At 40.7% G+C, this 15,890-nt stretch overlaps 2 protein-coding genes across 4 annotated transcripts in view; both read left to right on the top strand.

The window, feature by feature from the left end:
- The first annotated feature begins 6 nt into the window (after positions 1-6).
- On the top strand, positions 7-10,820 carry ints7 (integrator complex subunit 7). The gene is made up of 20 exons (XM_037087320.1): positions 7-220; positions 380-509; positions 952-1,098; positions 1,191-1,328; positions 1,430-1,476; positions 2,023-2,222; positions 2,955-3,077; positions 3,154-3,271; positions 3,394-3,528; positions 3,675-3,772; positions 4,365-4,604; positions 4,932-5,069; positions 6,294-6,500; positions 6,729-6,923; positions 7,169-7,272; positions 7,792-7,860; positions 8,350-8,482; positions 9,926-10,024; positions 10,154-10,339; positions 10,449-10,820. The coding sequence occupies exons 1-20, from the start codon at positions 127-129 to the stop codon at positions 10,728-10,730; spliced, it is 2,883 nt and encodes a 960-aa protein (XP_036943215.1). The 5' UTR covers positions 7-126; the 3' UTR covers positions 10,731-10,820.
- A 1,807-nt stretch (positions 10,821-12,627) lies between these two features.
- Positions 12,628-15,890, top strand: part of lpgat1 (lysophosphatidylglycerol acyltransferase 1) — a 54,253-nt gene continuing 50,990 nt past the window's right edge. The window contains exons 1-2 of one of the 3 annotated variants that reach the window (XM_037086260.1): positions 12,628-13,252; positions 13,927-14,179. In XM_037086260.1, the coding sequence (XP_036942155.1) occupies positions 13,942-14,179 (238 nt within the window). In that variant the 5' untranslated portion in view covers positions 12,628-13,252; positions 13,927-13,941. Of the gene's footprint in view, positions 13,253-13,284; positions 13,841-13,926; positions 14,180-15,890 lie in introns of those variants that run through there. The other 2 variants (XM_037086261.1, XM_037086262.1) reach the window with 2 other exon arrangements.

The following is a 15,890-nucleotide window of genomic DNA, read 5'->3' on the forward strand; positions in this document are numbered from 1 at the left end:
GTGAGACCGGAAGCAGTGGTCTTTTAACCTCCGGTTTCAGTGTATTGTATTCGCCGCCTGTACAATGAAATGCTAACGTCCTTTGGGTGCTGTCAAGCCTTCTATCCAGTAAAAAAATAAACCATAATGTCGCTTTCAACTGCACGTTCATTCTTGTCAGAGGCTTGTTATGGCGAACAAGAACTGGACGCTAACTCCGCTCTTATGGAGCTGGACAAAGGTTTGCTAGCTAGCTTGCTAACAACTTAGCATTCTGCTCATCGGATGTAGCGTGAATGATTCTGTGTGTCTTGTCCATGTGTCGAATTTGCTAAATGTTACTGATTTATAATGAGACGTCCCTGCTTTGTTGTGACCAGTGAAACTGCATTCATTCCAGGGTTGAGGTCGGGGAAGCTGGGAGAGCAGTGTGAGGCTGTGGTGCTTTTCCCCAAACTGTTCCAGAAGTACCCTTTCCCCATCCTCATCAACTCTGCCTTCCTCAAGCTGGCAGACATCTTCAGACTTGGGTATGGATGCTTTAGAGCTTATTATCTGTCAAGAGTAAAGTTGGCCAATTACTGGCAAAACCAAGTCATCTAACAAGACTAAACATCCTTCCAATGAATCCTAACCTGAATGTCAGACACTCAATAATAAACTCTGTAATATGCATTATAGTTCAACAGAAACACTTACTGCAACCTCTTAATTAAGATTGAATGCCTCTCTGAAACGGCTTTATCTGAAACAAATTTAAACATTACACCTAAAACATTATAACTTTCATAAAGGAAGAATTTACTTAACAACTTTACTGTTGTATTGAGCATTAACATTTAGATGTGATTATGAAAGATTTGAGAGCCTGGAAATTTGGTTTACGCACCTTGAAAGTACTTGACTTTACTGAATTGTTAAACTGTGGCAGAGACCTCTATGTTCTGTAAAATCTTGTTTGTCTGATTTCAGAAACAACTTCCTGCGTCTCTGCGTGCTGAAAGTAACTCAACAGAGTGAGAAACATCTCGAAAAGATCCTCAATGTGGATGAATTTGTCAAAAGGGTGTTTTCAGTCATACATAGCAATGACCCTGTGGCTAGAGCCATCACTCTGAGGTAATGATGTGATCTTGTATCACTGTCTACTTTTCCATTTACAGTATCTGAGGGTTAAAATATACAAATTTCCTGTTGCTCCTTCTATTCAGGATGCTTGGTAGTTTGGCCTCCATCATCCCGGAGAGGAAGAATGCCCACCACAGTATTCGACAAAGTCTGGATTCTCATGACAATGTAGAAGTCGAAGCGGCCATATTTGCAGCTGCAAGCTTCTCTGCACAGTCAAAGTAAGGAAAACAGTTGTTTTGCCTGAGGATTAATTCATAAATATGGAATGACATTCTGGAAAAAACAAATGTTGTATGTTTTGTGTATTTCCCTATTTCAGAGACTTTGCAGCTGGGATTTGTAACAAAGTCAGTGAAATGATTCAAGGTAAAACAAAATATTGTATTATCTTCTGATAACCCTTTTTCAAGCTTTGAATATCTGGTAAATTTTCAGAATAATCCCAAATTTGCATAAAACAAATCAAGTGCTAAAACGGGTGATTCATTGCGAATGTGTCCACAGAGGTTGTAGTTAATACAGCATTTCAATTAAGTAATAAAAAAGTGAGCATTTATCTTTAATAAAAGTTAATTTTTGAGTCTCATTCCCAGCTCGTCAATAAATGTTGCCTTGGGATTGTAAAACAGGCCGACCGCCATCCCAAAGCAGGGTGTGAGACTCAAAAATCAAATTTTCTCTTTTCTTTTTTAAATGTGATTTGTGTGAATATTACAGTCCACACTAAGATACACATAGGCCATTTGAAAATCAAACTAAAACATGTAACTCTGGAATAATTATACATTCAAAACCCATCAAATACTTACTACATAATTTTCAACGATCAACAAATCATTTTAATTCCTCACTGTGCAGGCAAAGCTTTCTCCTCAGTAGATATTCTCCCCTCTTTCTGTGCCTCAACCTCAGGTTTAGACACTCCAGTGGAACTGAAGCTGAAGTTGATCCCCATGCTGCAGCACATGCATCATGATGCCAGTTTAGCCTCTAGCAGCAGGGAGCTCCTGCAGCATCTGGTCAACTCATACCCCTCTACCCCCATGGTCATTGTCACCCTGCACACTTTCACCCAGCTGGCTGCTTCCTCCCTCGTCGATATCCCAAAGCAGGTAGGACTAAGACTCAGACTACAGTCTAGAAAAAAATGCATTTTTACATCACCTGTATTTGTGTGACCCACCTCAGTATATAAACATTACATAAAGAAAACAGAAATATGTTTGCAGTGAATTACATAAGTACTGTAAATTACAAAAATAGCATTTTGACATAGCAGCTCCAAGATGGGGCATTTCCTGAATGTGGTTAACATCACGAAACTAACTACTGCTCACACCTCTCAGAGTTGAACAGCAAAGTGTACAGTGCTTCCTCAATTCTTTGCTGACTTGGTGTAACAGTTATTCTTTATGTTCACTGACGGTGGCTTCAGGCTGAAATGATTTATGCAGGTAGTAATTGTGAGTATCAAATATCAGAATGTATATGTTTTGATATCAAAAGGAAACATATAAGAAAATTGTAAAACATAAGCCATGAGGCGGCCTCAGTGTTGCATGAAAACTGTTTAGACAGTACTCACTTCAAGGTCGAAAATTCCAAAGATATTCTGAAACAAAATGATTTGTCAGTCTGTCCGGTAAAAGCAGAGTATGTAAGTTCATGCTCAGAGCAACGTGACATGACAGAGCTATGAGAGGCCAGAGACTGCATCCTTTTTTTGTATCTGTTTGTGTAAGACAGTGTAAAGACCTACTGTAGTTGTTTGTTATTGTTAAGATTTGCACTCTTGTACCTTTTAAAAAAAGATCTCAGTGATTTTTTTCCCCCTATCTGTACAGCTGCAGCTCCTCCTTCAGTACTTGAAAGATGACCCAAGAAAAGCTGTGAAAAGACTTGCAATTAATGACCTAAAGCTCCTGGCTAAAAAGGCTCCTCACCTTTGGATCAGAGAAAACACTCAGGTAGTTTCAAATGCTGACGGTTGTACTGTAGGATCGTCCTCTTGTTGGTTCAATCTAATGATGTTCATCTCTGCAGACCCTGTGTGAGTGCGCCTTAACCAGCCCATACAACAGTTTGAAGCTTGGGATGTTGGCTGTCCTCTCCACCCTCTCTGGAACAATCGCAATCAAGCAGTATTTTAGTAATATCACAGGTGTGTTCACTTGACATTATTAATTTATTTAAGAATGTAAGAATTTCCATTGCTGTTACATACGTTGTGAAGAAGGGAGCAACTGTGAGCTGATTTGTATTCCTCTCCGATTTTCTCCTCAGGTGGCTCTTCAGTTCCCCCCCGGCTCACTGACCTGGTTAAACTGGCGCAAGAATGCTGTTACCACAGCAACCTGGCAGTGGCAGCTCATGGGGTCATAGTGCTTTCCAACATCGCCATTTCCTGTCCAGAAAAAGGTTAGTTACAGCAAGTAATGGCCTGGGACTCTAGGGACTCTTCAAATGCCAATTGCTCATCAATCCATTGATCTCACATTAAGCCCCACTGATCTTTGCTCTGTGTGTGCCAGGGCTAAGTGTTGCTTTATATTTCTCCTCCTCAGATATAGTACAGTTGGAGCAGGACACAGTTTTGGGAGTGGAGTCCCTTCTGATGCTTTGCAGTCAGGACAGCAGCTCCAGTGCACAGGCCACACTCAAAGTAAGATAACATTATAACCACAAAGCTTAGGGCTTTGAGGAGTATTACAGTAATTACATTTTCAATTTCAATACGTACATTGTTGAGGTGTGCCATATCATAATGACAGTGTCCAACAAACCACAGTAATGTGTGAGAAGTGCAAGAACTGTAACATTAGAAGAAGAAAAACAGAAGAAGCGGGCTGAGAAGATCGTGTTCTGGTCAATTTTATGTTAATGGGGAAATTAAGTAATTAGCCTCTGTATTTGGCTTTTGGGATGTTGTGTTTTTACTTTTGAAACACAAATATATCCCAGACTTTATTTAATTTAGTGTTATTTGAGACCAAAGCAATCATATATGCAGTGTGCACTTTTATTTATTTGTTGGTATTAAAAGATGGCAAAATTATGTTCACTAAAGCTGAATTTTCACAGCTTTTTCTCAAACTCATGATCATAATAGCAGCTTACTTTCACTCAAACATGCACCTCTACTGCTATCCACCTCCAGGAACTGTACGACATTGTGATCGCTTATCAGGGCGTGGTTAACCATCAGCCGATCCTCATCGATGTTATGACTTCTTCTCTTTTTGTGTCAACACTAGACGGCCCTCACCTCATTAGTGAAACTGCTGAAAAGTCGACCCCATCTCAGCCAGTCGGCTGTAGAGTTCCTGCTCAGCCAGCTCCACTTATCCTGTGACTCCTCTCGTGTTCTCATGTGCCACGCTCTGGCAGCCATCGCCACCCACCTGCCGGTGTTGGGTGATGGCATGTTGGGAGATCTGGTGGATCTCTACAGAGTGGCCAGTCACTCCTCCACTGACAAGCAGCAGGAGCTTCTGGTGAGAGATGAGATCTCAGCTGCTGTTTAGACAGTAAACTAAAGCTCTCACAATACTTATAATTATCTTAGAGGCTCACAAGATCATTTACATAACATTTAGATAGTAGTTGTTTAATATCTGTGTTCTAATAGAAAATCAGCCTGCACATGCATTTTTTTAATCAGAAATGGAGCTTGTTGTGTATATTTTGTGCATCAGCATCACTGCTAACCCACAACAGTGTTAGAATAGCTGACACTGCATTCAGTTTAAAAATACTTATTTTCGCTATCCGTGTTTTATTGCCCTTTCATTTCTCTGAATTTGGAATTTAAAAATCGGCAGGTTTCCTTGGCAACAGTGATTTTTGTTGCTAGCCAGTCGTCTCTCTCAGCTGAGGTGAAGACTGTCATCAAACAGCAGCTGGAGAATGTCGCTAATGGCTGGACGGTGTACCGCATCGCACGACAGGCCTCACGCATGGTAATCTCATCTGAGTCTATGTGTCCAGGACAAAAGACACATTTGATCATATCTCATTTTTGATGCGTGTGGGTTGATATTAAGTTGTCCTCTATATTTCAGCTTGGAGTATATTAATTCTGTTTTTTTAAAGCCCGTAATTATATATATTTTTGGGCCCTAAATGACTCATAGATACAAGAGGTTTTTGAATTGGTCCATTACATTGCCTTAGGCAGTGACTGCAAAGTAATCTTTCAGGCTAACTGCACCATACAAAGTATGTCCACTAAAAGTGCTTTTTTGTCACTGCTCAGATTGATATTCTGAGTGTCCCACATCATTATGGAAAGGGGTATGGAATCCCCACAGAAGTTTTACAGAAGCTTTTGTTAAAGAATACGCTTTTGTTGAATCAGAAACAACGGATACAGCGCTTTCCTCAAAGCCGCCAGAGTCATAACATGGGAGTTGCTGGTCTACTACCGCCTCTGTTGGTTGGTTTGGGTTATTGTGTGACTTTTGTCTTAAGACACTACTTAAGAAAGTGAGAGTTTAAAAAAAGAAACTAACACAAACTAACTGATCGAGGTGGCAGTAGATCAACTCCTATGTTCTGCAAGGTAAAATTAGTGTTTTTGTCAATGGAGTCTGGTGGTATTGAAAAGAAGCGGCTGTTTCTGGTTCAACAAAAGTGTGTTAATCTTTTACAGAAAGGTCTATTGGTATAGGGATTGTATCTATAATGCTATCAAACACTTCCAACAATCTGAGCCTTGGCAAAAGCAAGCACTTCTAGTCCACCGACTTTGACTTTGCACCAAAGGATTACATTGCACCGACTGCCAACAGAGGATATCTACCAGACCAATTCCAAGAACCTTTCTCTACCTATTGGTCACTTGCACCTTAACTTAATGCTGCCCAGTTAAAAAATGATCTCAGTTACCCTTTAGTTGTACTCTGTATTCAATCACTTTTATTATGTATTTAGTATTTGATCCACAAAGATTAATATAAGGCCCATGCTCTAAAATAGCTTAGCCCTTAAGTCTGTCGCAGAGCTGGTAAAGGTGAACTGAGGCAGCATCATCTATTTGTTTAATTTAAAAACTGTCACATGAACTGAAGAAGCCTAATCAGTGAGAGACAACATGTCCTCAAGAATCTAAAGCAGGTCCAGTTGACCTTGATGGTGTCATTCTGGATATGTCACAATGATTGAATGTTGTCATTAATCTGCAGGGCTGCCATGAGTTCTCCAGCGAGCTGTACCAGAGTCTGCGGACCCGGGTTGCATCAGAGCACTTCTACTTCTGGCTGAACAGCCTAAAAGAGTTTTCCCAGGCGGAGCAGTGCTTGAGTCACGTGGAGGATGGAGACTACAGTGGGGCCATGAGTGCCATTGCAGATGCCCTGCGTTCCTACCAAAAGGGCATCGCTTCCCTCACGGTCAGTTCACTGTCAGGCATCTGCATGTCAAAAATCATTAATATGATTCTTCAACAATGACAGATGCTTATTGCTGCTCAGTCTGGAAATTGTTGCTATTGCAGCTGATTTTGTAGCATCTTGGACTGTTGGATTAACACACGTAATACCTGACTGTATCTTATTACCTGTGTTGCTCTTTAAGCATAATGTTAATATGCTGTTATCTGACTAATCCTCTCTCTGCAGGCCGCCAGCACGCCATTGAGCCCGCTTACATTCCAATGTGAGTTCATTAAGCTTCGGATCGACACCCTGCAAGCCCTGTCGCAGCTCATCTGTACCTGCAACAGCCTTAAAACCAGCCCTCCTCCTGCCATCGCCACCACCATCGCCCTCACCTCGGGCAATGACCTGCAGCGGTGCGGCCGCATTGCCATGCAGGTAAAACACTGAAAACTGTTACAGTGGGAGCAGGTCTGTGCCAGACTGCCTGCATGGAATTGGTCTTTTTCTTTCAAGGCTTCAGGTTCAGGGTGTCTGAATGTTTTAAATTCAATTTTATAAATGTTACAAATTGTGGATGAACCCAACTACTTCTAATACCCATGGTGATACATTAAACCTACCTCTACAAGAAGGTTAAATGTGCTCCAAATGTAGTTAACTGTCAAGTCACTGTTTTCCAGATGAAGGTGTGCATGGATGAGTTCAGGAGTCTTGCAGCTCGCTACGCTGATCTACACCAGTCGTCGTTTGACGCCGATTACGCCACCCTTCGCAATGTGGAGCTGTATCCTTACACGTGCCTCTGTCACATCCCACGTGGTCGTCTCTTTTGGCCTTTTTTCTCTTCTATTACGTCTTCTTCCTTTAATGTCAATCATTTGTTCTTTTTGTATGAGAAAGTGTTTATTTTTAATGACAGTTGGATACAGAGCAACAGAAGGAGAAAGACAGTTGCTCTCAAATAAGTAGCAGCAGTATGCATGTCCAATAGAAAACATCATAGTAACAGAAAGGAAGAAAAGGGGTTACGAAGTTAAATGGAAAAGAAAAAACAACAACCTACAATAAAATTCTGTTTTGTTGTTGTCACTTTTATTAATTTAAATTTAATTTAGATTTTTAAAAAATAGCAGTAAAAATTGAAACTAAAGAGGAAAAGATGAGGGTATAGAGGACACAGTGTAGTGCAAGCTGTCTCACGTGAACTGCTCATGCCTCAAAATTCTTTGAAAAGTATGTATTTTTCAAACAATGTCCCTCATGACTTCAGAAGTTTGTTATTTGTCTTTAACTGTCTGCTCAGACAACAACAGAGCTGTCTGCTCGTCTCACATGTAATAGAAGCGCTTATACTGGACCCACAGGCAACCAGGTGAGAGCTGTTATGGAAGGTGGAACAGTGGGATTTGTATGTATTTGTTCGGTGCCTCAGGAGAAAGTTTAAATTAAATGAATACTAGATTTAATCTTGTGTGATTCCTGAACTTTTGAGAAGAATGCAGTGGCGTAAAATGACTTGTAACTTTTATTTATCTCCTTTGATATATGAGAAAGGTCGTTTCTCTGTGGCAGTAAAATATTAGGAAAAATGTCAACTTAGATTAAATGCATCATATTGAGTTTGTCAAGGAATGTAATCATGCTTAACTTTGTTATGATGTAGTTTTTTTGTAAGATACACTTTTGACATAGATTTAATGAATATAAATGAAGCTTATTTAATATAATGATAAGGTTCCTTGCTGTGCTCTGCACTGGAGTATTTTTGATTGAGGGTGTTTCACAATAACAGACATCCCCAGAAGGCATTCTCCTGGCAGACGTTTGACTGTAACAGATTGTTTCTCTCTCTGTAATCTAGTTTTCAGGAGTACGGCACCTTGGGGTCAGTCCAGACTGAGAGCGAATATGAGCGACGGATGATGTCGGTCTTCAGTCGGGTGTTGGAGGAAGTGGAGGGCCTCACCAAGAAACACCCTCCTGTTTCATGTCTGGTGAGATTCATAGAGAAGAACACCTTGCGATAACAGCGTCTGTAAATTAGTTGTGCTGCAGTTCAGCTGGAGGATGTCCAGATTAGCCAGTGACTGCTGTTACAGGCCTTTTAAATTATTTTCTTTACTTTGTTTTTGATGTTCTTTTAAACTCATACCTGTATGTGCATCTTAATGACAACTAACGATTATTGTCACATTAATTGAGCATTTTGTCTAGAATAATTTTTTTCATAGTGATAAATGCATCACAATTTCCCAGAGCCCAAAGCTCCTTCAGTCACTCTATCATGAATAACAAAGGAAAGCAGCAAATCCTGACATTTAAGAAGCTGAAACTTGCAAATGTTTGACATTTTTGCTTGAATTAACCTTCAAAGACGTGGAACAATTTTTGGGGAACCTGACCTCCTATTCTAGCAGACAGCATCAAATGCCAATACATCATTTGATCCTTTCAGTCTGGTTCATTTAAAGTCCTAATTTTACATGTGCTGTTTCTGAGAATGTATTAATTCATCATGGTCAAAATGGGGATTTTGTTTTTTAACTGTAGCTTCAGATGAACTTCAGGAAGTTGATTTATTTTTATTTTCAAAAATTGTGCTTTATTATTTTAGACTTCCATATTAGTATTTGTCTATACCTGACCTTTCCTGTTATTCAATTATATGAAGCAGGTACTCTAACTAAATAAGCCTTTCTAAATAAAAATGTTTTCAGCTGCATGAAGTTGTCACAGGAATGTAGAGATCACAAAGATTAAGAGGAGAGCGGTCCATAGATTGGGGGCCACAGCTTTAAGAGCACGGTCACCTTGGGCTTTACAGCTAGTTTGAGGGACAGCCAGTAATTCTTACTCAGATGATCTTGCTGTTTTTAAGTGGAAAAATAAGTGTAAACGTATTTTGTATGAAGTGCATGAGGTAGACAAAAAAAGCTCAAAGTAATAAAAGGTAATGAAATCATGAATAAGTTAAGTAGCTTGGTTTCAACTATGAAGAAACTGCATGGTGTTTCCTTTGTGAATCAGTGCTGTAGAACATGATGGTGATGATGATGGTGTAATCACACTTGCTATGGAGCCCAATGCTCAAACAAGACACGCACGATAGTACTAAAAGGCTGAGAAACTCCACTTTATGCAAGTTTTTAAAGCATATGGACAGAATGAGCAGTTCAAAAGTTATTAAACATTTTATAACCATAGCTATTTTTAGCTTTGGCTCGATCAACAAATCTCTGCCGCTCTAAAGTGAACGTTGTCTATTGTCTTTTGTCCTCTTGACTGGATTTAGGGTTTACCAGTATGCTAGAAGTACATGATGCGGTAATCGTCAGTTTTCATACCATGAAAAATAACAAAAACTTGGAATTGAGCAACAGAAAATTGCTTTTAATGTCAATCATAACAATGTTTTGCTTGTCGTCATTGTTTTGCAGCATACAGGTTGTCTCTGTGATGCTGTCATAGCTCTGCTCAAAGTCCCGCTGTCTTTCCAAAGGTATTTCTTCCAAAAGCTCCAGTCGACAAGCATTAAGGTATGGTGAATCATTTAAAAACCACTTAAGTTGGTAATCATAGTGACATACATTTCATTTGCGGTTGCATGTGACATTCCTTCTTTAGCTCTCTTAAGGCTGACTCGGTTGCGTCTTGTGTTTTTCCAGCTTGCCCTCTCTCCTTCCCCTCGAACGCCGAGTGAACCGATCCCAGTGCAGAACACTCAGCAGCTGACTCTGAAGGTGGAGGGTGTGGTGCAGCATGGTTCGACTCCGGGTCTCTTCAGGAAGATTCAGTCAGTCTGCCTCAATGTCACCTCAGTTCTCCAGAGCAAGACGGGACCCGACTTCAAGGTATATACACAGTTTTTATCCACAGATCCCGTTGCTTCTTTAAGTTGTGGCTGTGTTCCAACTCAGTTGATTCCTAAACTTCCATATTTTTTATTATTATTTTTTTTAGATTCCTCTCGACACTAAAACCAATGAGATTGAGCAGCGGGTCGAACCCCACAATGACTACTTCAGCACCCAGTTCTTGCTGAATTTCTCCATCCTGGGCACTCACACCGTCACCGTGGAGGCCTCCGTGGTGGACGAGAGTGGCATCGAGTGGAAGACAGGGCCCAAGACAACAGTGTCTGTCAAGTCTCTGGAGGATCCTTACTCCCAGCAGCTCCGCCATCAGCTGCAGCAGGCGGGAGCTCAGCCTGCTCCCCAGAGGAGTGCCTATGCCCGCTTCTAGATGCTTCAACAGTTTTAGCTTGTGTACTTTGACCTGAAACTGAATATGTAAATATTTTCTCTGTGATTAAAAAGCCAGATTTAATTTTGATGCTGCTTATTGAGTGTAACCCTTACAAAATGATGACAATCAGGTGTAAAGGACACAAGATCAGTGTGCACACATTATTTGCCCTCAGTGTAACCCTTAGGTGATGATTTTCAGTATAAAGGTCGCCCAACATACAAATCCCTGCCCCTACTCTTAATCCAATAGTATTTCACGCATGCTTTAATCTCAAGGGCCATTCAGTGTTGAATGTCCTTGGATTTACTGTCATCTATACTGCTTAAGGTGTAATGACATAAAGAGCCATCAGGGGGCAGACTGTAGTCATTAACTGGACATCATTGTCTGTACAGCACCAACATTCATCTGATGTCTATTCCAAACTTGTCTGAATCACAATGTTAAATTTAGACTTACATTGAAAAGATACGTTTACATTTAAGTGATACACTTAAATATTTAAAAGCACCATACTGAAAAACAATATTGTGCTTTTCATGTTATTTTCTCAAACATTTATGATAGTGTAGCTATGATGATGCCAAAAATACAAAAGTACCAAAATACATAGATGAAACGGTGAACTCACGCACCCACTCTGATGATGTAATCAGAAAAACGGCCTCCTGTCGGGAACGAGTCCAGATGACTTAAGAATTAGTCACAACGACGTTAGAAAATCAGTTTCTTGTTAATAGTGTAACCATCAGCACTTGACATCAGAGAGCCTGCGCACTTAATGGCTGGAATCTGGCGTCAGGTGAACTCAAGAGCGTCAAGTAAGAGAGAGGAATAACACAGCTTCCGCACGTGGATTTTCAAAATAGGGTAAACGGTTTACTGTTTGTTTTCGTAACATTTGTAAATTCCTTTTGAAATCTTACTTGCGTTTTTAGTAAATTAGGTAAAATCAAATTCAGAGAATGCGTTTCTTCATATTAATTATCATTCTTGCTGTGAATGTATTGTTTTCATCGTAAACTTGCTCATTCTGCAGTTTAGGACGTTGGTTTTATCTCTCGTTTTCCATTGTGCGCACATATTTAAGACGAGTGTGTATTAACTTTCCTTCTTGTCCTCTGACATGCATTGCTGTACTTGCAATTACTGAAATGGGTCACCAAGTTGGCAGGGAATCAGTCTGTCTACTTGTAAATATGTGTAAAAAATATATATAATAATAATAATAATAATTCAGGGTATTTTCACTACTAACGTACAATATCAACTAAAATAAGGCTGTATGATATGGTGGGTGAAATCATCACAATTAGTGAAATAAAAGAATTGCACATCAATTTTCAGTTTCATTGGAAAAAAACGATGAAGTGACATTTTGCAGGGTTTGTACCTAACACACATGGTTTTTCACATCTGGTGAACCAGATTTGTCCAGCACGGCATAAACACTTCAAAATAGCGAAGCTATGTTGCAACTTAGTCCACCTTAATCAAAACTGTGCACCTTCTCATTCAGCTGGGGTTGTGACACTGCTTTGTAGATATCCTTGACTAAATGATGAATGGCCAAATGTATCAATGTCGCTATGTTTACATACATTTTGAAATCAGACCCAAATCTTCAAGATATTCAATAATGAAAAGCAACATTTATTGTCAATACTAAGATTAAATTGAATCAAAGAGATTTAAAAAAACACACACAAAATATTTTCTCAAATAACAATGTTTATTTATTAACTATACATGTACTGAACATAAATATACAATAGTGTTTGTTGTTTTTCTTTTTTTTTTTAGCTCATTTATAGATAGTAACGCATCAGGTTTTTTAATCTATCTGAACGATCTAACGTTGCAACCTACCTTTATTGTGAAGGCAAAGACGGCGCACTTCCGCTCTTGCTCTCTTTATCTTTTGTGTAGATGACGCGCTTTGAATCCGGGTCTGGAGAGAGATAACGGGTCCTGGCAACATAGAAACGAAAAATCGCCGTTCATTGTACTTGGTGTACATATGTCGCTTACAGTTTGTGCAACGTTTGTCTAACTCGCGGCGTCGATCCGAGGCCCGGGCCGAACCGTCTCTCGTCCGTATTCGCTAGTAGGAGCTGGGCAGCTAGCTAACTTGACGACGACGATGATGATGATGATGCATCAGTGGAATTATCCCGGTGTCTCTGACTGAGATGGAGCCAGCGACACTGAAGTGGAGTTGCCTGCTAGCTAGCTAGCGAGCTAACGGTGCCCGCTGGGATTTACCGTGCCCGAGCAGCTCTGGATAACGTTAGCTAGCTAAATGGGTGCAACTGCAGTTTTGCCGCGCGGGGTTTGTTGTAACGCTATCAGACATTTCCACGACTGTCCCCAGATTTGATAGAGACCGACCATGTTAACTAGCAACAAAATGCTAACTTAACCGTTTAGGTTAGCTACACGTGACACAATTTATCTCGCTGCAACAATTAGCTACGTCTCTGGTCGTCCTTGGATGCTTCAGCGACATTAACTGGGTGAGTAACGTGAAGGCACCAGACTTTTGTTGAAACACAGGGGTCGGACTATGTTCTGGGTGAAGCAGACGGGTACTGCGCTTTGCACCAGACACCCAGCGTCCGAGTTAACGTTTGCCATTGTCTCACAAAATACTGAAGGCTCATCAGCTTCCTCCGTTATTGGTGCGAGTGTGTTTCCTATATGATGTTATAACCCTCGGGTTGTCATACCTGACACAAATCTAAACATCTGTCCCCGTTATGCTAACTCAGCCAACTGCTAGCTAGCGTGTCTTGAAGTGCTCGACCACGACCCGTGCGGCTGGTCCTTTTATGGTCCTGTCTTTGCATGTATTACTGTTGGGGCTAGGCAGCTAGCTAGCATGATGTCACGAATAACAAACCACAGGTCCGAGTAAATCATCTTGCACAATAACGAGAAGATAGCGTCCACTACGCCCGTGTCGCGTTTAGATTCCATGAAACCGCCTCACCCTCAACCGGCTAGCGTCAGACTCGCTCCTCTGTTTCCGGGGTGGGTGGTGTAACATTCGGGTGTTATTTGTGGATTTGGTGTCCTGCCCTGAGCACATCCGCTTCTTTAGAGTAAGGATAATGTTTGTGCCCATGACTCGACTTGTCATTTTGTCAAACGAGCCGGGATGCTAACTGCTGCTGTGTCTCTGTTGCAGACGGTGTGAATCAGGATGGCACAGCTCTTGGACGGGGCCGGCAAACTGGGCTGGGTTCTGCTCAAGTCTGTGCTCCGTTTTGTGTTTATGTTCTTCAACAACTGTGTAGCCATCCCATCCTACTGCTTATACCTGCTGCTGCTGCAGCCGCTCAGAATATGGGACAGCTCCACTTTCTGGCACATTGAAGGAGTCATGTTCAAATGGTTGCTGGCCATGGTGTCTTCATGGGGCTGGATCGCAGGCTATACAGGTAAGATAGTTTAGGACTCCTACACATTGCCCTTAGTCCATGTGCTGACTTGCATGCAGAGATGTATCTGCTCAGTGTTGGGTAAGCGTGCAGGAGATTGCTCTGAAACCGGTTTGTGCTTCATTTATTTATCTAAGACCTGGTTGTGTTTGAAAAGCCCAGGAGGTTGTTAAACAACTCTCACTGTTGTTTTCAAGGTATTCCCAATATCCTCCAAGGCTCTTCTAACCATCCGGATGAGAAATATTGAGTAGGATAAAACAGTCGCAACCCTGTTTTTCCTACTCAAACACAGATGCAGCGTTTCCTCTACATTTATTCAGGAGTGGTAGACCACCACAGTAGGAACAAAAACCCACATAGAATGGAACATTGAACCCACAGACCAGCATTAGGACTCGTGTATAAAAGTAGTTTTTTTTTTTTTTTTTTTGACGATGGACTCTGTGCGATTCCAACATAAATACACGAGTGGCTCAAACTCAAACTAATTGCTCCCAAGCTGCTGATTACTGACTGGTGTGCATGGACACATGCGTGCTATCCCAATGCCCTCTATCACCAAGGTTTTCCCCTAAGTTATAGATAAAGTTGTAACAGGTGATTTTATTTGGATGTGTCCCCTTGCACTCTTACATTTTTATGTTTAGGTAATTTCATAGACTACTTGGAAAAAAATGGCTGGCAGATAAATCCATGATGAAAATAATTGTTCTTTGCACATTGAAAACATGGGCATAATTCATGGTAAGATTCATACAGAGACAATACAACAACATTCCTCACTGACACGCACATTTTAGAAGAACAGCAGGATGCCATGAGTGTTTGTTGGTTCCTCTCAGCTGGCTGGTGGAATATGTTGAAGCGATTCAGGCAGTCAGCGGTGTTTGGTTGCACAAAGCAGCGAGCAAAATGCTTACAAACTGCTTAAGTGGTGAACATGGGGAGCAACAAGGCGTGCTGATTAATAATGCAGAGCTTTCAGCCTATAGAACACCTGGTCTTGCATTGAGCAATATTTGCAACACCATGATTGACAGAGTTTGGAATTTACATACCATTCGGCCATGTCATACAAACAGTGACTATATTTTTAAATCGGCTATAGCATACACTACACTTTTCATAGTAACTGTATACACCTGTATATTCATCTGTGTATCAGGCTACATTCAAATAGCAGGTAAACTGGTCCAGTGTTTTTCTTCTCTCTCTGCATGTGAGAGGTCTGTTTTTATTTAATCTTGAACAAAAAGCATTTATAATGCTGATGTTTCTCTTATTCTGATTAAGAAAAGAAAAACATTTGAGGGAATGTTACCTTAGTCTGTCATATGAGAATTAGGCTTTAACTAATTTGAAGTATATGAAAATAAGGCTGAATGGGGTCACAGGATACTTCTAGTGTCAAAGTTAAGAGCTTTCAAATGAACTTTAAAGAATCCACAATGAATGACGTGTCATTTAACAGAGTTGCACAATAACTTCATGCATGACAACAAGCCAAGCGCAGTCACTTTGGAGTCTCGTCCATTTTTATTTATTTACCTCTGCACAAGCATGCAAAGTGTTAAATCTTTGGTATTGCTTAGTACATGTAGGTCACCTCAGAACATGACTTGTGTGGACCGCTGTCATATATTTGCCCCATTACAAAACCACTGTGTGAACAGACCGACAAAAAAATGACATCCTAGCAGTAAATCAG

The sequence above is a fragment of the Acanthopagrus latus genome, chromosome 22 (genome assembly GCF_904848185.1).
Source record: "Acanthopagrus latus isolate v.2019 chromosome 22, fAcaLat1.1, whole genome shotgun sequence".
Lineage (NCBI taxonomy): Eukaryota > Metazoa > Chordata > Actinopteri > Spariformes > Sparidae > Acanthopagrus > Acanthopagrus latus.